A 20,563-nucleotide genomic window follows, 5' to 3' on the forward strand; every position below is an offset into this window, starting at 1 on the left:
TTTGTTCCTTACATACATACGTATGTCAGTCTTGGCAGATTGGTTCACAACCTACAGTATATCACATTGATTTAGATAAACTCATTTAGTTCTTGAAATCAATCTACAATGTTATATCATGGAATCAGGCTTCAAAGTTAAAAGTCATGCATCACTGTCACAGCGGTTTAATTTATTGTTTTTTTATATTCTTTATGAAAAGACTAATGAATGTTTTTCAAAATCATTTTTTAATAACCAGGATTACAAACAAACAATCTAAACATGATTGTAGAAGACATTTCACACAATCATTGACACACAGGTGCATGGAAAATGCATGAATTATCCCCCCAAAAATAAACAAAACCCATAAACGAGTTGCACAGATCTTTCAACAAGAGGTCTGCTCATTGTCATTGGCTTGGATGAGTTCCACAGCCACCTTGAACTGCCCCTCCCCTCGTTCTGTCTGAAGATGAGACATCTTCAGCTGTCTGTCTCTCACTAAAGACACATCCTTCATCTTCCTGTCCACATCACCACACTCATCCTTATAGACGAAGGGCATGGAGACGGCCTGACCAGATTCAAAGCTGCCCAAATGAATCAATGAATTAACAAACAAAGAAATGAATGAATGAACAATCAAACGCATGAACAAATGAATCACAGTCAATGTAGGCTACCTTATGTCATATGTTGAGCCCATGAAGGTAGGTCTTAGGGTCTCAGTACCAGTAGAGTAGGGGACAGAGAAGTATCTCTCCACCCAGAACTTGTCCTTCTCTGTTGGGGGCAGGTTCTGGTGCATGTCATCCACAGCCAGCATGGACACCTGGGAAGAAATGTGAGGGGGAGAAAGACAGCAAAATAACCCATGAAAGACAGCAGATCTATCACTCTTTCTGGACAACACCCCAACAGTCCACAAGGTCAGACGATACTTTATCAGAGATGGTAAATGATTGGTTCAGGAAAGTGAACTGTGATTTTTATTTTTAAACTGAAAATACAGCATTGGCACAAATGCTCAGATAATCAACTTCAGCAGTCGATGGTCATTAATGGCCTAAATTCAATTGAAGTGAGATGAACACACCTGAATATTTCGGTCAATTAGTTGGTTGGTTTCAAAGTCGTCATCGTCCTCTCCAAAAGGATTGATGATCAGTTCCCCCACCTAGGGAACAGAGAGAAGGAAGGACAGTCAAGGACATCAGCATAACCAGGGCCAAGATTTGTTCCTGACCATGTCTCAGCCAAAATAAACTCAGCCAAAATAAACAGAATGTACTTGACTGTACATTCTGCATAATTCAGACTGCAAGCAACAATGAAAACCAATCAATCAATTAACCACCCAATCAATATTAAATAAACCAATTAACCAAACAATCAATATCCAATCAATCAACTAACCAACAAATCAACACCCAATCAATCAATTAACCAGCAAATCAACATCCATCCATCCAATCAATCAATTAACCAATCAATATCCAATCAATCAATTAACCAACCAATCAAATCAATCGATAAGGAACTCACCTTGAGCCAGCCTGCATAGAAGAAGAACTGAAGCAGGGTGAAGACGGGGACGTACAAATCCAGCTGGTGACCTTTAAACCCCTTCTCAGGGTTCAGGAACTGCCGACTGATCAGACAGAAGCCGAAGAACGAGTACACAGCCAGGGTCACTACCTTGTGTTGAGGGACGTAATCACATCCAATTATACAGGCAGCAGTTTGGTGTTATACAGGCAGTAGTTTGGTGTTATACAGGCAGTAGTTTGGTGTTATACAGGCAGTAGTTTGGTGTTATACAGGTAGTAGTTTGGTGTTATACAGGCAGTAGTTTGGTGTTATACAGGCAGTAGTTTGGTGTTATACAGACAGTAGTTTGGTGTTATACAGGCAGTAGTTTGGTGTTATACAGGCAGTAGTTTGGTGTTATACAGGCAGTAGTTTGGTGTTATACAGGCAGTAGTTTGGTGTTATACAGACAGTAGTTTGGTGTTATACAGGCAGTAGTTTGGTGTTATACAGGCAGTAGTTTGGTGTTATACAGGTAGTAGTTTGGTGTTATACAGACAGTAGTTTGGTGTTATACAGGTAGTAGTTTGGTGTTATACAGACAGTAGTTTGGTGTTATACAGGCAGTAGTTTGGTGTTATACAGGCAGTAGTTTGGTGTTATACAGGCAGTAGTTTGGTGTTATACAGGCAGTAGTTTGGTGTTATACAGGCAGTAGTTTGGTGTTATACAGGTAGTAGTTTGGTGTTATACAGGTAGTAGTTTGGTGTTATACAGGTAGTAGTTTGGTGTTATACAGGTAGTAGTTTGGTGTTATACAGGTAGTAGTTTGGTGTTATACAGGCAGTAGTTTGGTGTTATACAGGCAGTAGTTTGGTGTTATACAGGCAGTAGTTTGGTGTTATACAGGCAGTAGTTTGGTGTTATACAGACAGTAGTTTGGTATTATACAGGTAGTAGTTTGGTATTATACAGGTAGTAGTTTGGTATTATACAGGCAGTAGTTTGGTATTATACAGACAGTAGTTTGGTGTTATACAGGCAGTAGTTTGGTGTTATACAGGCAGTAGTTTGGTGTTATACAGGCAGTAGTTTGGTGTTATACAGGAAGTAGTTTGGTGTTATACAGGCAGGCAGTATTTTGGTGTTATACAGGCAGGCAGTAGTTTGGTGTTATACAGGCAGTAGTTTGGTGTTATACAGGCAGTAGTTTGGTGTTATACAGGTAGTAGTTTGGTGTTATACAGGTAGGTAGTAGTTTGGTGTTATACAGGCAGTAGTTTGGTGTTATACAGGCAGTAGTTTGGTGTTATACAGGCAGTAGTTTGGTGTTATACAGGCAGTAGTTTGGTGTTATACAGGCAGTAGTTTGGTATTATACAGGTAGTAGTTTGGTATTATACAGACAGTAGTTTGGTGTTATACAGGCAGTAGTTTGGTGTTATACAGGCAGTAGTTTGGTGTTTATACAGGCAGTAGTTTGGTGTTATACAGGCAGTAGTTTGGTATTATACAGGCAGTAGTTTGGTGTTATACAGGCAGGCAGTAGTTTGGTGTTATACAGGCAGGCAGTAGTTTGGTGTTATACAGGCAGTAGTTTGGTGTTATACAGGCAGTAGTTTGGTGTATCCAGGCAGTGGTTGGTGTTATACAGGCAGTAGTTTGGTGTTATACAGGCAGTAGTTTGGTATTATACAGGTAGTAGTTTGGTATTATACAGGAGTAGTTTGGTATTATACAGACAGTAGTTTGGTGTTATACAGGCAGTAGTTTGGTGTTATACAGGCAGTAGTTTGGTGTTATACAGGCAGTAGTTTGGTGTTATACAGGCAGTAGTTTGGTATTATACAGGCAGTAGTTTGGTGTTATACAGGCAGGCAGTAGTTTGGTGTTATACAGGCAGTAGTTTGGTGTTATACAGGCAGTAGTTTGGTGTTATACAGGCAGTAGTTGGTGTTACAGGCAGTAGTTTGGTGTTATACAGGCAGTAGTTTGGGTGTTATACAGGCAGTAGTTTGGTATTATACAGGCAGTAGTTTGGTATTATACAGGCAGTAGTTTGGTGTTATACAGGCAGTAGTTTGGTGTTATACAGGCAGTAGTTTGGTGTTATACAGGCAGTAGTTTGGTGTTATACAGGCAGTAGTTTGGTGTTATACAGGCAGTAGTTTGGTATTATACAGGCAGTAGTTTGGTGTTATACAGGCAGTAGTTTGGTGTTATACAGGCAGTAGTTTGGTATTATACAGCCAGTAGTTTGGTATTATACAGGCAGTAGTTTGGTGTTATACAGGTAGTAGTTTGGTGTTATACAGGTAGTAGTTTGGTGTTATACAGGCAGTAGTTTGGTGTTATACAGGCAGTAGTTTGGTGTTATACAGGTAGTAGTTTGGTGTTATACAGGCAGTAGTTTGGTGTTATACAGGCAGTAGTTTGGTGTTATACAGCCAGTAGTTTGGTGTTATACAGGCAGTAGTTTGGTATTATACAGGCAGGCAGTAGTTTGGTGTTATACAGGCAGTAGTTTGGTGTTATACAGGCAGTAGTTTGGTATTATACAGGCAGTAGTTTGGTGTTATACAGGCAGTAGTTTGGTGTTATACAGGCAGTAGTTTGGTATTATACAGCCAGTCGTTTGGTGTTATACAGGCAGTAGTTTGGTGTTATACAGGCAGTAGTTTGGTATTATACAGGCAGTAGTTTGGTGTTATACAGGCAGTAGTTTGGTGTTATACAGGCAGTAGTTTGGTATTATACAGCCAGTAGTTTGGTATTATACAGGCAGTAGTTTGGTGTTATACAGGCAGTAGTTTGGTGTTATACAGGCAGTAGTTTGGTGTTATACAGGCAGTAGTTTGGTGTTATACAGGTAGTAGTTTGGTATTATACAGGCAGTAGTTTGGTGTTATACAGGCAGTAGTTTGGTATTATACAGGCAGTAGTTTGGTGTTATACAGGCAGTAGTTTGGTGTTATACAGGCAGTAGTTTGGTATTATACAGCCAGTAGTTTGGTATTATACAGGCAGTAGTTTGGTGTTATACAGGTAGTAGTTTGGTGTTATACAGGTAGTAGTTTGGTGTTATACAGGCAGTAGTTTGGTGTTATACAGGTAGTAGTTTGGTATTATACAGGCAGTAGTTTGGTGTTATACAGGCAGTAGTTTGGTATTATACAGGCAGTAGTTTGGTGTTATACAGGCAGTAGTTTGGTGTTATACAGGCAGTAGTTTGGTATTATACAGCCAGTAGTTTGGTATTATACAGGCAGTAGTTTGGTGTTATACAGGTAGTAGTTTGGTGTTATACAGGTAGTAGTTTGGTGTTATACAGGCAGTAGTTTGGTGTTATACAGGCAGTAGTTTGGTGTTATACATGTAGTAGTTTGGTGTTATACAGGCAGTAGTTTGGTGTTATACAGGCAGTAGTTTGGTGTTATACAGCCAGTAGTTTGGTGTTATACAGGCAGTAGTTTGGTATTATACAGTCAGTACTTTGGTGTTATACAGGCAGTAGTTTGGTGTTATACAGGCAGTAGTTTGGTGTTATACAGCCAGTAGTTTGGTGTTATACAGGCAGTAGTTTGGTATTATACAGGCAGTAGTTTGGTATTATACAGGCAGTAGTTTGGTGTTATACAGCCAGTAGTTTGGTGTTATACAGGCAGTAGTTTGGTATTATACAGGCAGTAGTTTGGTGTTATACAGGCAGTAGTTTGGTGTTATACAGGTAGTAGTTTGGTGTTATACAGGTAGAAGTTTGGTATTATACAGGCTGGCAGTAGTTTGGTATTATACAGGCAGTAGTTTGGTGTTATACAGGCAGTAGTTTGGTGTTATACAGGCAGTAGTTTGGTATTATACAGGCTGGCAGTAGTTTGGTATTATACAGGCAGTAGTTTGGTGTTATACAGGCAGTAGTTTGGTGTTATACAGGCAGTAGTTTGGGGTTATACAGGCAGTAGTTTGGTGTTATACAGGCAGTAGTTTGGTGTTATACAGGCAGTAGTTTGGTGTTATACAGGCAGTAGTTTGGTGTTATACAGGCAGTAGTTTGGTATTATACAGGCAGTAGTTTGGTGTTATACAGGCAGTAGTTTGGTATTATACAGGCAGTAGTTTGGTGTTATACATGCAGTAGTTTGGTGTTATACAGGCAGTAGTTTGGTGTTATACAGGCAGTAGTTTGGTATTATACAGGCTGGCAGTAGTTTGGTGTTATACAGGCAGTAGTTTGGTATTATACAGGCAGGCAGTAGTTTGGTGTTATACAGGCAGTAGTTTGGTGTTATACAGGCAGTAGTTTGGTGTTATACAGGCAGTAGTTTGGTATTATACAGGCTGGCAGTAGTTTGGTGTTATACAGGCAGTAGTTTGGTGTTATACAGGCAGTAGTTTGGTGTTATACAGGCAGTAGTTTGGTATTATACAGGCAGTAGTTTGGTGTTATACAGGTAGTAGTTTGGTGTTATACAGGCAGTAGTTTGGTGTTATACAGGCAGTAGTTTGGTGTTATACAGGCAGTAGTTTGGTATTATACAGGCAGTAGTTTGGTATTATACAGGCAGTAGTTTGGTGTTATACAGGCAGTAGTTTGGTGTTATACAGGCAGTAGTTTGGTATTATACAGGCAGGCAGTAGTTTGGTGTTATACAGGCAGTAGTTTGGTGTTATACAGGCAGTAGTTTGGTGTTATACAGGTAGTAGTTTGGTATTATACAGGCAGGCAGTAGTTTGGTGTTATACAGGCAGTAGTTTGGTGTTATACAGGCAGTAGTTTGGTATTATACAGGCAGGCAGTAGTTTGGTATTATACAGACAGTAGTTTGGTGTTATACAGGCAGTAGTTTGGTGTTATACAGGCAGGCAGTAGTTTGGTATTATACAGGCTGGCAGTAGTTTGGTATTATACAGACAGTAGTTTGGTGTTATACAGGTAGTAGTTTGGTGTTATACAGGCAGTAGTTTGGTGTTATACAGGCAGTAGTTTGGTGTTATACAGGCAGTAGTTTGGTGTTATACAGGCAGTAGTTTGGTGTTATACAGGCAGTAGTTTGGTGTTATACAGGCAGTAGTTTGGTGTTATACAGGCAGTAGTTTGGTATTATACAGGCAGGCAGTAGTTTGGTATTATACAGACAGTAGTTTGGTGTTATACAGGTAGTAGTTTGGTGTTATACAGGCAGTAGTTTGGTGTTATACAGGCAGACAGTAGTTTGGTGTTATACAGGTAGTAGTTTGGTGTTATACAGACAGTAGTTTGGTGTTATACAGGTAGTAGTTTGGTATTATACAGGTAGTAGTTTGGTGTTATACAGGTAGTAGTTTGGTATTATACAGGCAGGCAGTAGTTTGGTGTTATACAGGCAGTAGTTTGGTGTTATACAGGCAGTAGTTTGGTATTATACAGGCAGGCAGTAGTTTGTTATACAGGCAGTAGTTTGGTGTTATACAGGCAGTAGTTTGGTGTTATACAGGCAGGCAGTAGTTTAGTGTTATACAGGTAGTAGTTTGGTATTATACAGACAGGTAATAGTTTGGTGTTACACAGGTAGTAGTTTGGTGTTATACAGGCAGACAGTAATTTGGTGTTATACAGGCAGTAGTTTGATGCTATACAGGCAGTAGTTTGGTGTTATACAAGCAGTAGTTTGGTGTTATACAGGCAGTAGTTTGGTATTATACAGGTAGTAGTTTGGTATTATACAGACAGGTAATAGTTTGGTATTATACAGGCAGTAGTTTGGTATTATACAGGCAGACAGTAATTTGGTGTTATACAGGCAGTAGTTTGGTGTTATACAGGCAGTAGTTTGGTGTTATACAGGTAGGTAGTAGTTTGGTGTTATACAGGCAGTAGTTTGGTGTTATACAGGCAGTAGTTTGGTGTTATACAGGCAGTAGTATGGTGTTATACAGGCAGTAGTTTGGTGTTATACAGGCAGTAGTTTGGTATTATACAGGCAGTAGTTTGGTGTTATACAGGCAGTAGTTTGGTATTATACAGGCAGTAGTTTGGTGTTATACAGGCAGACGTTTGGTATTATACAGGCAGACGTTTGGTATTATACAGGCATACAGTAGTTTGGTGTTATACAGGCAGTAGTTTGGTGTTATACAGGCAGTAGTTTGGTATTATACAGGCATACAGTAGTTTGGTGTTATACAGGCAGTAGTTTGGTGTTATACAGGCAGTAGTTTGGTATTATACAGGCATACAGTAGTTTGGTGTTATACAGGCAGTAGTTTGGTGTTATATAGGTAGTAGTTTGGTGTTATACAGGTAGGTAGTAGTTTGGTGTTATACAGGCAGTAGTTTGGTGTTATATAGGTAGTAGTTTGGTGTTATACAGGTAGGTAGTAGTTTGGTGTTATACAGGCAGTAGTTTGGTATTATACAGGTAGTAGTTTGGTATTATACAGGCATACAGTAGTTTGGTGTTATACAGGCAGTAGTTTGGTGTTATATAGCTAGTAGTTTGGTGTTATACAGGCAGTAGTTTGGTGTTATATAGGTAGTAGTTTGGTGTTATACAGGCAGTAGTTTGGTGTTATATAGGTAGTAGTTTGGTGTTATACAGGCATACAGTTGTTTGGTGTTTTACAGGCAGTAGTTTGGTATTATACAGGTAGTAGTTTGGTGTTATACAGGTAGGTAGTAGTTTGGTGTTATACAGGCAGTAGTTTGGTGTTATATAGGTAGTAGTTTGGTGTTATACAGGCAGTAGTTTGGTGTTATACAGGCAGTAGTTTGGTGTTATATAGGTAGTAGTTTGGTGTTATACAGGCAGTAGTTTGGTGTTATATAGGTAGTAGTTTGGTGTTATACAGGCAGTGGTTTGGTGTTATATAGGCAGTAGTTTGGTGTTATACAGGCAGGCAGTAGTTTGGTGTTATACAGGCAGTAGTTTGGGGTTATACAGGCAGTAGTTTGGTGTTATACAGGCAGGCAGTAGTTTGGTGTTATACAGGCAGTAGTTTGGTGTTATACAGACAGTAGTTTGGTGTTATACAGCCAGTAGTTTGGTATTATACAGATAGTAGTTTGGTGTTATACAGGCAGTAGTTTGGTGTTATACAGGCAGGCAGTAGTTTGGTGCTATACAGCCAGTAGTTTGGTGTTATACAGGCAGTAGTTTGTTGTTATACAGGCAGGCAGTAGTTTGGTGTTATACAGGTAGTAGTTTGGTGTTATACAGGCAGTAGTTTGGTGTTATACAGGCAGTAGTTTGGTGTTATACAGGCAGTAGTTTGGTGTTATACAGGCAGGCAGTAGTTTGGTGTTATACAGGCAGGCAGTAGTTTGGTGTTATACAGGCAGTAGTTTGGTGTTATACAGACAGTAGTTTGGTGTTATACAGCCAGTAGTTTGGTATTATACAGATAGTAGTTTGGTGTTATACAGGCAGTAGTTTGGTGTTATACAGGCAGGCAGTAGTTTGGTGCTATACAGCCAGTAGTTTGGTGTTATACAGGCAGTAGTTTGGTGTTATACAGGCAGGCAGTAGTTTGGTGTTATACAGGTAGTAGTTTGGTGTTATACAGGCAGTAGTTTGGTGTTATACAGGCAGTAGTTTGGTGTTATACAGGCAGTAGTTTGGTGTTATACAGGCAGGCAGTAGTTTGGTGTTATACAGGCAGGCAGTAGTTTGGTGTTATACAGACAGTAGTTTGGTGTTATACAGACAGTAGTTTGGTATTATACAGGCAGTAGTTTGGTGTTATACCGTTAGTAGTTTGGTGTTATACAGCAGTAGTTTGGTGTTATACAGCATATACAGGCAGTAGTTTGGTGTTATACAGGCAGTAGTTTGGTGTTATACAGGCAGGCAGTAGTTTGGTGTTATACAGACAGTAGTTTGGTGTTATACAGACAGTAGTTTGGTGTTATACAGACAGTAGTTTGGTGTTATACAGACAGTAGTTTGGTGTTATACAGACAGTAGTTTGGTGTTATACAGGCAGTAGTTTGGTGTTATACAGACAGTAGTTTGGTGTTATACAGACAGTAGTTTGGTGTTATACAGACAGTAGTTTGGTGTTATACAGACAGTAGTTTGGTGTTGTACAGCATATACAGGCCTCATCAGTTTCTAGTAATAGCTTTAGTATTTACAGCTGAAGATACTTTCACCATTACTGACCTCTACATGTAACAAAGGTGATTAAGTGAACCAAGCTTGGCTGATAAATAACCTTGGCTGAAAAATAACCTTGGCTGAAAAATAACCTTGGCTGATAAATAACCTTGGCTGAAAAATAACCTTGACTGATAAATAACATTGGCTGGTAAATAACCTTGACTGATAAATAACCTTGGCTGATAAATAACCTTGGCTGATAAATAACCTTGGCTGATAAATAACCTTGGCTGATAAATAACCTTGACTGATAAATAACCTTGGCTGATAAATAACCTTGACTGATAAATAACCTTGGCTGATAAATAACCTTGGCTGATAAATAACCTTTGCTGATAAATAACCTTGGCTGAGACCTGACGACTTGTTTGAGCTCCCTAAGCTAACCTAAGTTTAGCTCAGTGGGCTAACAGTCTTGGGGTTTGAACCTAGCCTGTAACATTTACCTGAGTGTAGACCATAGGTTTAGGGGTTAGGGTTAGAGGTTAGGGGTCAGAGGGTAGGGTTACCTGAGTGTAGACCAGAGGTTTAGGGGTTAGAGGTTAGGGGTCAGAGGGTAGGGTTACCTGAGTGTAGACCAGAGGTTTAGGGGATAGAGGTTAGGGGTCAGAGGGTAGGGTTACCTGAGTGTAGACCAGAGGTTTAGGGGTTAGAGGTTAGGGGTCAGAGGGTAGGGTGACCTGAGTGTAGACCAGAGGTTTTGGGGTTAGAGGTTAGGGGTCAGAGGGTAGGGTTACCTGAGTGTAGACCAGAGGTTTAGGGGTTAGAGGTTAGGGGTCAGAGGGTAGGGTTACCTGAGTGTAGACCAGAGATTTAGGGGTTAGAGGTTAGGGGTCAAAGGGTAAGGTTACCTGAGTGTAGACCAGAGGTTTAGGGGTTAAAGGTTAGGGGTCAGAGGGTAGGGTTACCTGAGTGTAGACCAGAGGTTTAGGGGTTAGAGGTTAGGGGTCAGAGGGTAGGGTTACCTGAGTGTAGACCAGAGGTTTAGGGGTTAGAGGTTAGGGGTCAGAGGGTAGGGTTACCTGAGTGTAGACCAGAGGTTTAGGGGTTAGAGGGTCAGAGGGAAGGGTTACCTGAGTGTAGACCTGAGGTTTAGGGGTTAGAGGTTAAGGGTCAGAGGGTAGGGCTACCTGAGTGTAGACCAGAGGTTTAGGGGTTAGAGGTTAGGGGTCAGAGGGTAGGGTTACCTGAGTGTAGACCAGAGGTTTAGGGGTTAGAGGTTAGGTGTCAGAGGGTAGGGTTACCTGAGTGTAGACCAGAGGTTTAGGGGTTAGGGGTCAGAGGGTAGGGTTACCTGAGTGTAGACCAGAGGTTTAGGGGTTAGCGGTCAGAGGGTAGGGTTACCTGAGTGTAGACCAGAGGTTTAGGGGTTAGAGGGTAGGGTTACCTGAGTGTAGACCAGCGGTTTAGGGGTTAGAGGTTAGCGGTCAGAGGGTAGGGTTACCTGAGTGTAGACCAGAGGTTTAGGGGTTAGATGTTAGGGGTCAGAGGGTAGGGTTACCTGAGTGTAGACCAGAGGAATACTGATCCAGTCATAATGAAACAGCAGGCTGCACTTTCCTCTGTAGTTATTCAGCTCCTAGGGACAGGAGGACAAAAAGGGCTTCACGGTTAGCCGTTAGGTCCTGATTTATACTATTGTCTGGATGTGCAAAGTCAGTCAAATGAAATCCTGTGGATGGAGACGGGCCCATGTCAGCAACGAGGGGTTCTCTGACGTTTTGTCTCCTATGGACAGTTTATAGTTCAATTCACAGTTTCACAGAGAAAAGCACTCACATCCATGAGAAGTCGTAGAGCGACATCGTCTCTGATCCGGCCCTCCTGTCTGGCCCGTGATGCCAGGTTAGTGAACCACGTCAGAGGCATCCAGTACTTGTTGAAGTCAGAGTACAGACCATCCAGCTGGCGATGCTCCAGTGGTGTCATAAATCCTGCACCAGGAGATAAGAGGAACGACCGTCTGTAAATACAGCCTAACTGAGGCAGCCCTAAATCTGATCTCTTTTGGCCAATCAGATCTTTTGACAATAATTTGGGTAAAAGGATGAGAACTGGGCTGCCTGTGTAAACGCAGTCATAGAGATGTGTAGCCTATGCATTATCCATGGGACATGAAAGGACACGCACGCACACACACACACACACACACGCACACACGCACACACGCACACACGCACACACGCACACACGCACACATGCACACACGCACACACTTCCCCACCTGCATCCACCACCTGCTCCAGGGTTGGGAACCTTCTGCGTACTCTAGTGCTGATGGATCGCAGGATGAGGACAGAGGAGAGGTTAGCATATCTCATGAGGGTGCGTCGGAGCAGCCGGCCCCTCTCGTCGAGCCCGTGGACGTTCCCTGACACCACCATCATCAGGTTATCAGGCAGGGGGAAGCTGGAGTACTGACCCCACCAACGGTTGAACGCCAGGGTTACATAGAAACCTTACAGGAAAATATGACATGCACATCAAATCAAAGATTATTGGTCGCCTGCACAGTTTAGCAGGTCTTACTACAGGTGCAGCGAAATGCTTGTATTGCCAGCTCCCTCAACAGGCAAAAACATGTCCTCATAACATCCTTCATTGCAGCATATGACTTGTTCATAACAAAACCCTGTGATATTAACAACCACTTTCATAACTTATTTTTTTGTTGGCAAGATTAGCAAACTTAGACATGACAATGCAAACAACAAATACTGAGCATAATAGATCAAATAATGAAAGACAAGCAGAGTGTAGTTCTGAGTTCTGCAAAGTGAGTGTGGAAGAGGTGAAAACATTTGTTGATATCTATAAAAAAAAGGACAAACCACCTGGTTCCCGACAACCTGGACGGTACATTACTGAGGTCGGTAGAGGAATACATTGTGACTCCTGTTTGCCACATCTTCAATTTAAGCCTAGAAGACGGTGTGCCCTCAGACATGGAGGGAGTCAAAGGTCATTCAGCTGCCCAAGAATAGCAGAGCACCTTCTAATGGTTCAAACAGCCGACCAATCAGAGCACCCTCTAATGGTTCAAACAGCCGACCAATCCGAGCACTCTCTAATGGTTCAAACAGCCGACCAATCAGACTGTTACAAAGTGTAGGTTGAATGGGAGAGATGGCCTCCAAGGTGCTGTTTTTTATAGTTCTGAGATATCGTTTAGAGTAACCTCTCTGTCTGAGTGCATGAAATAGTATTTGAATTGCTTTTCCCAGATCCTGTTTGCAGGAAGAATGAAACCGTATAATTTGTGATTCAATCTAAATGTACAGTGGGGCAAAAAACGAATGAAAGAAGCATTTCAAGGTCCTGGATTGGCCGAGTCTCCAGATCTCAACCACATAGAACATCTTTAGAGGGAGTTGAAAGTCCGTGTTACCCAGCAACAGCCCCAAAACATCACTGCTCTAGAGGAGATCTGCATGGAGGAATGGGCCAAAATACCAGCAACAGTGTGTGAAAACCTTGTGAACAGAAACAGAAAACATTTTACCTCTGTCATTGCCAACAAAGGGTATATAACAAAGTATTAAGATAAACTTTTGCTGTTGACCAAATACTTATTTTCCACCATAATTTGCAAATAAATTCATAAAAAATCCTACAATGTGATTTTCTAGATTTCTTTTCTCATTTTGTCTGTCATAGTTGAAGTGTACCTATGATGAAAATTACAGGCCTCTCTCATCTTTTTATGTGGGAGAACTTGCACAATTGGTGGCTGATAGAGTACAACCAAGACCCAGACCCAGACCAGACCAAGACCCAGACATGAGGACGGATGAATCAGAGGGTACTGTGATACCCAGCATCATGAGGACGGATGAATCAGAGGGTGCTGTGATACCCAGCATCATGAGGACGGATGAATCAGAGGGTGCTGTGATACCCAGCATCATGAGGACGTATGAATCAGAGGGTGCTGTGATACCCAGCATCATGAGGACGTATGAATCAGAGGGTGCTGTGATACCCAGCATCACGAGGACGGATGAATCAGAGGGTGCTGTGATACCCAGCATCATGAGGACGGATGAATCAGAGGGTGCTGTGACACCCAGCATCACGAGGACGGATGAATCAGAGGGTACTGTGATACCCAGCATCATGAGGACGGATGAATCAGAGGGTACTGTGATACCCAGCATCATGAGGACGGATGAATCAGAGGGTGCTGTGATACCCAGCATCACGAGGACGGATGAATCAGAGGGTACTGTGATACCCAGCATCATGAGGACGGATGAATCAGAGGGTGCTGTGACACCCAGCATCATGAGGACGGATGAATCAGAGGGTGCTGTGATACCCAGCATCATGAGGACGGATGAATCAGAGGGTGCTGTGATACCCAGCATCATGAGGACGGATGAATCAGAGGGTACTGTGATACCCAGCATCATGAGGACGGATGAATCAGAGGGTGCTGTGACACCCAGCATCATGAGGACGGATGAATCAGAGGGTGCTGTGATACCCAGCATCACGAGGACGGATGAATCAGAGGGTGCTGTGACACCCAGCATCATGAGGACGGATGAATCAGAGGGTGCTGTGAAACCGAGCATCATGAGGACGGATGAATCAGAGGGTGCTGTGATACCCAGCATCATGAGGACGGATGAATCAGAGGGTGCTGTGATACCCAGCATCACGAGGACGGATGAATCAGAGGGTGCTGTGATACCCAGCATCACGAGGACGTTTTGAAATCAGTTCAATGATACTTGTCTGAGGATATTTTGTCTCGTATTTCAACCCACCAAAGGACCAACACCACGGACTTGACTTACCCAGCACAAAGGACATTGGTATAAAGTTGACTTACCCAGCACAAAGGACATTGGTATAAAGTTGACTTACCCAGCACAAAGGACATTGGTATAAAGTTGACTTACCCAGCACAAAGGACATTGGTATAAAGTTGACTTACCCAGCACAAAGGACATTGGTATAAAGTTGACTTACCCAGCACAAAGGACATTGGTATAAAGTTGACTTACCCAGCACAAAGGACATTGGTATAAAGTTGACTTACCCAGCACAAAGGACATTGGTATAAAGTTGACTTACCCAGCACAAAGGACATTGGTATAAAGTTGACTTACCCAGCACAAAGGACATTGGTATAAAGTTGACTTACCCAGCACAAAGGACATTGGTATAAAGTTGACTTACCCAGCACAAAGGACATTGGTATAAAGTTGACTTACCCAGCACAAAGGACATTGGTATAAAGTTGACTTACCCAGCACAAAGGACATTGGTATAAAGTTGACTTACCCAGCACAAAGGACATTGGTATAAAGTTGACTTACCCAGCACAAAGGACATTGGTATAAAGTTGACTTACCCAGCACAAAGGACATTGGTATAAAGTTGACTTACCCAGCACAAAGGACATTGGTATAAAGTTGACTTACCCAGCACAAAGGACATTGGTATAAAGTTGACTTACCCAGCACAAAGGACATTGGTATAAAGTTGACTTACCCAGCACAAAGGACATTGGTATAAAGTTGACTTACCCAGCACAAAGGACATTGGTATAAAGTTGACTTACCCAGCACAAAGGACATTGGTATAAAGTTGACTTACCCAGCACAAAGGACATTGGTATAAAGTTGACTTACCCAGCACAAAGGACATTGGTATAAAGTTGACTTACCCAGCACAAAGGACATTGGTATAAAGTTGACTTACCCAGCACAAAGGACATTGGTATAAAGTTGACTTACCCAACACAAAGGACATTGGTATAAAGTTGACTTACCCAACACAAAGGACATTGGTATAAAGTTGACTTACCCAACACAAAGGACATTGGTATAAAGTTGACTTACCCAACACAAAGGACATTGGTATAAAGTTGACTTACCCAGCACAAAGGACATTGGTATAAAGTTGGTAAACTGGTCACAGTAAAGGGCTACATTTTCAAACAACAACTGTTGTTTCTCAGTGAGGAAGAACCTGCAAAGCAATCATATTTAAAACATAATTATATCCAATCCAAGACACCTGATTATTGATACCAAACATTCATTTTTCTGCTAGTAACTCCCACCCTTAAAGGTCCTGAACAGTTTTTCATGAAATTTGATGATATTTGGATGAAACCAGATCAAAGAAGAAACATGACTGTTGATCACATTTCATCATAAAGTTGGTTGTCCCATTCCTCGTGTCAAACACTTCCTCGTGTCAAACACTTCCTCGTGTCAAACACTTCCTCGTGTTAAACACTTCCTCGTGTCAAACACTTCCTCGTGTCAAACACTTCCTCGTGTTAAACACTTTCTCTTGTCAAACACTTTCTCTTGTCAAACACTTTCTCTTGTCAAACACTTTCTCATGTCAAACACTTTCTCGTGTCAAACACTTCCTCGTGTCAAACACTTCCTCGTGTTAAACACTTCCTCGTGTCAAACACTTCCTCGTGTCAAACACTTCCTCGTGTCAAACACTTTCTCTTGTCAAACACTTTCTCTTGTCAAACACTTTCTCTTGTCAAACACTTTCTCGTGTCAAACACTTCCTCTTGTTAAACACTTTCTCTTGTCAAACACTTTCTCTTGTCAAACACTTTCTTGTGTCAAACACTTTCTTGTGTCAAACACTTTCTCGTGTCAAAGACCTCCTCGTGTCAAACAGGTTGTGCAATGTAACAAGAATATTTAGACTTAGGGATGCCACCCGTTAGATAAAATACCGAACGGTTCCATATTTCACTGAAATAATAAACGTTTTGTTTTTTCGAAATGATAGTTTCCGGATTCGATCATATTAATGACCAAAGGCTCGTATTTCTGTGTGTTATTATGTTATAATTAAGTCTGATTTGATAGAGCAGTCTGACTGAGCAGCAGCAGGCCCGTAATCATTCATTCAAACAGCACTTTCATGTGTTTTGCCAGCAGCTCTTCGCAAGCACAGCGCTGTTTATGACTTCAAGCCTATCAGCCTAATGGCTGGTGTAACCAATGTGAAATAGCTAGCTAGTTAGCTAGCTGGGTGTGTGCTAATACTATCCCTGTCCAGTCAGTCTACTAGCTCCCTGTCCACTCAGTCTACTAGCTCCCTGTCCACTCAGTCTACTAGCTCCCTTTCCACTCAGTCTACTAGCTCCCTGTCCACTCAGTCTACTAGCGCCCTGCCCACTCAGTCTACTAGCTCCCTGCCCACTCAGTCTACTAGCTCCCTGCCCACTCAGTCTACTAGCTCCCTGCCCACTCAGTCTACTAGCTCCCTGCCCACTCAGTCTACTAGCTCCCTGTCCACTCAGTCTACTAGCGCCCTGTCCAGTCAGTCTACTAGCTCCCTGTCCACTCAGTCTACTAGCTCCCTGTCCACTCAGTCTACTAGCTCCCTGCCCACTCAGTCTACTAGCTCCCTGTCCACTCAGTCTACTAGCTCCCTGTCCACTCAGTCTACTAGCGCCCTGTCCACTCAGTCTACTAGCTCCCTGCCCACTCAGTCTACTAGCTCCCTGCCCACTTAGTCTACTAGCTCCCTGTCCACTCAGTCTACTAGCTCCCTGTCTACTTAGTCTACTAGCTCCCTGCCCACTCAGTCTACTAGCGCCCTGTCCACTCAGTCTACTAGCGCCCTGTCCACTCAGTCTACTAGCTCCCTGCCCACTCAGTCTACTAGCGCCCTGTCCACTCAGTCTACTAGCTCCCTGCCCACTCAGTCTACTAGCTCCCTGTCCACTCAGTCTACTAGCGCCCTGTCCACTCAGTCTACTAGCTCCCCGCCCACTCAGTCTACTAGCGCCCTGTCCACTCAGTCTACTAGCTCCCCACCCACTCAGTCTACTAGCTCCCTGTCCACACAGTCTACTAGCTCCTCACCCACTCAGTCTACTAGCGCCCTGTCCACTCAGTCTACTAGCTCCTCACCCACTCAGTCTGTCTTGTCAGACTTCCTGGTAGTTTGACATGAGAGAAAAATATATTAATTAATACATTTTTCTCAATTGTTTTACATTTTTATCAAGAAAAACATATTGTGGGTGATGTTTTAGTCACTCAAAAGTTTATACATACAGGAATCAGAACGACTGTTTAGGACCTTTAATTCAGTGTTGCTAAAGACTTGAGACTTGCCGAACTGTAGCTCCCTCTGGGAAAATGTAAAGGGATTCTATTACATTCCATTCTTTATCTTCACCCCCAAAAAAAGACACAGCTGCTCATCATACCTGTAGAAAACACTGAAGAAGCTGTACAGCAGACCGAACACCAGGAACTCTTTATACAACAGCTTGTAGATGCTTCCCCTCCACCTGAAGAGCAGCTTGGAAAACCCTCCAAACTTAGCATTGGCCACTTCTAGGGTGTAGGAGACCGTCATCGTTATGTCGTTGTGGAGAACCTGTAAAATAGACAGGGAAATTGCAGTTGTCCATTTCACGTAGCTGCCATAATGTCAAATGTTAGATTTGTTTTCTCCGAGCATTTTAAAGGCCATGTCCCCTCTTACCTGTAAAGACTGCTGAAACACCTGTATCCAGTCACTCTGTCCCGAGAAAGATCATCACTTCCCTCTCCTCTCGTTTGAAACTTCTACTGTGTGTCATCCTGTCAGAATTCATCATCATCATCATCATCATGTGAGATAGAGGATGCTGATCCTCCTGAGATTTATAGGCTGGGAAACCATGTGAAAAAGAAGTGGCCTGTCGACAAAACGTGTAAAGTCAAGTTCATCTTTGGGCCCACATGAGATAAAAATTGAGGAAGTACAAACAAGCATTAAAGAATGACTGTCCCCTTAAAAAAACTAAACAACAAATCCCTTTGAAAAATGGTCTGTGGCATCAATATGAGTCAGAAACATTTATTATCGTGTCAAAATTGACGACAAAGTGTAAATGGGATAATTTTGGTCATAAAGTCAGTCTGGTCTAAAACAGTTTGGAACCTCAGTGTCACAATGAGTAAATTTAGATTATAATTATGTCAGAAAATCATGCCCCCCTTTCTCCAATCTCCAAATGTAAAATCATGCCCCCCTTTCTCCAATCTCCAAATGTAAAATCATGCCCCCCTTTCTCCAATCTCCAAATGTAAAATCATGCCCCCCTTTCTCCAATCTCCAAATGTAAAATCATGCCCCCCTTTCTCCAATCTCCAAATGTAAAATCATGCCCCCCTTTCTCCAAGTTCAAATCGACCCTCCTCACACTTCTCTTCCCTTCATTGAATGGGGCTCCGTTGTCGTTTCATCATGGCTGTTTGAGACTGAAAAGCCCTATTCACCATGCCTCCAGCAGGATGCACAGCCAACTATGGTTTTCCTTGCTGAAGGACCCCACTGTGCAGAATAAGTGGTTGCTAGACCATAGCTAGACCATAGACGGATGGTTATTGATCCGGTTATGTATATTTCGATCATCATTATCACTATCATAACTGATGTTAGCGAGCAATCTGCCTAACGTTAGCCTACCTTAATACAACTTGGATTTAGCTTGGAAACACGATGACATTTCAAAAGAAGATAAACAGTCACATTAGCATCCGAGGTGCAACCCATGTCTAGGCCACAAATAAATATTGGATGCAGTTTTTGGTGGTACTAGCTAACTCATGTCTGACTACAGCAGCGTACTAACTAGCTGCAACAAACCCAAAACAACCTTGGGCCACAGCTAAACATGTCACAGTTGGTTGCATAGTGTAACAGCGTCACCGGTCTCAAACCAACCTGGAGTCACTCAGTCTATGTGTAAAGTTGTATTTAAAAATACCCGGCTTTATAAACTAGTAGGTTCATTCCCCAGCCAAGCAGATAAAACAAGTAGATTCATCATGGTTGTGAAGTGCATCAGCCAAAAGCCTTGTCCTTTCTTTAGAACAAAATGCAATTTACCACTTGGCTGTCTATTATATCACCCTGTCACAGGCCCTCCCAGTCAACACCACCTCCTAATACTGCCTGTTGCCGTTGTTAGAGAGATGTCCAGTTTGTAGCTGAACATGCAGCATAGAGAAGACCAGCAAAGGGGTAGCTGGGGAATGGAACAGCCTGATCACTGTGCTCACCATATAATGTCCAGGGTATAACCTAGCCTGGTGGGAACCAGCCTGATCACTGTGCTCACCACATAATGTCCAGGGTATAACCTAGCCTGGTGGGAACCAGCCTGATCACTATATAATGTCCAGGGTATAACCTAGCCTGATGGGAACCAGCCTGATCACGGTGCTCACCATATAATGTCCAGGGTATAACCTAGCCTGGTGGAAACCAGCCTGATCACTGTGCTCACCATATAATGTCCAGGGTATAACCTAGCCTGTTGGGAACCAGCCTGATCACTATATAATGTCAAGGGTATAACCTAGCCTGTTGGGAACCAGCCTGATCACTATATAATGTCCAGGGTATAACCTAGCCTGTTGGGAACCAGCCTGATCACTATATAATGTCCAGGGTATAACCTAGCCTGGTGGGAACCAGCCTGATCACTGTGCTCACCATATAATGTCCAGGGTATAACCTAGCCTGTTGGGAACCAGCCTGATCACTGTGCTCACCATCTATCCCTGGCACCAGACATCAGTGGGCCCAGGCGTTACGAGGACCACCTCTCCCTACATCAAAAAGCCTTGGACTCAATTTGGCATGAGGGTCTGCTATACACATTGATGGAAAGCATTGTTGGGGGGAAAACACACGACATTATAAAATCCATGTACACAAACAACAAGTGTATAGTTAAAATTGGCAATAAACACACACATTTCTTTCCTCAGGGCCGTGGGGTGAGACAGGGATGCAGCTTAAGCCCCACCGTCTGCAGCACAGTCACCCTATTGGACTCAGAAATAATTAAATGCCTACTGTTTGCTGTTTATCTGGTGCTTCTGTCACCAACCAAGGAGGGCCTACAG

At 42.5% G+C, this 20,563-nt stretch overlaps 1 protein-coding gene across 3 annotated transcripts; it reads right to left on the minus strand.

Moving 5' to 3' along the window:
* Positions 1–211: 211 nt before the first annotated feature.
* On the minus strand, positions 212–18,263 carry best4 (bestrophin 4). 3 transcript variants are annotated; one of them, XM_020468759.2, is made up of 10 exons: positions 18,147–18,263; positions 17,866–18,038; positions 15,541–15,635; positions 11,878–12,111; positions 11,433–11,587; positions 11,155–11,232; positions 1,531–1,683; positions 1,082–1,162; positions 669–817; positions 212–575 (listed from the first exon to the last, which is right to left on the minus strand). In XM_020468759.2, the coding sequence occupies exons 2-10, from the start codon at positions 18,015–18,017 to the stop codon at positions 374–376; spliced, it is 1,299 nt and encodes a 432-aa protein (XP_020324348.1). In that variant the 5' UTR covers positions 18,018–18,038; positions 18,147–18,263; the 3' UTR covers positions 212–373. The 3 variants fall into 3 exon arrangements, with proteins under 3 accessions (XP_020324348.1, XP_031665997.1, XP_031665998.1); XM_031810137.1 differs by lacking the exons at positions 17,866–18,038; positions 18,147–18,263 and adding an exon at positions 15,730–16,038; XM_031810138.1 differs by lacking the exons at positions 15,541–15,635; positions 17,866–18,038; positions 18,147–18,263 and adding an exon at positions 14,456–15,511.
* Between the last annotated feature and the right edge of the window lie 2,300 nt (positions 18,264–20,563).

Source organism: Oncorhynchus kisutch, linkage group LG30, assembly GCF_002021735.2.
Source record: "Oncorhynchus kisutch isolate 150728-3 linkage group LG30, Okis_V2, whole genome shotgun sequence".
In the NCBI taxonomy this organism is placed as follows: domain Eukaryota; kingdom Metazoa; phylum Chordata; class Actinopteri; order Salmoniformes; family Salmonidae; genus Oncorhynchus; species Oncorhynchus kisutch.

What these genes read in the sequence shown, in the direction of transcription:
- best4 (XM_020468759.2), bottom strand. Translation starts at nt 18,017, where the DNA reads ATGACGGTCTCCTACACCCTAGAAGTGGCCAATGCTAAGTTTGGAGGG. An exon ending in ACCAATGTCCTTTGTGCTGG is followed by an intron (nt 12,112 to 15,540) that starts GTAAGTCAACTT and finishes TTTTCCTGTAAG; the next exon opens with GTTTCTATGTAACCCTGGCG. An exon ending in TAATTGACCGAAATATTCAG is followed by an intron (nt 818 to 1,081) that starts GTGTGTTCATCT and finishes ATTTCTTCCCAG; the next exon opens with GTGTCCATGCTGGCTGTGGA.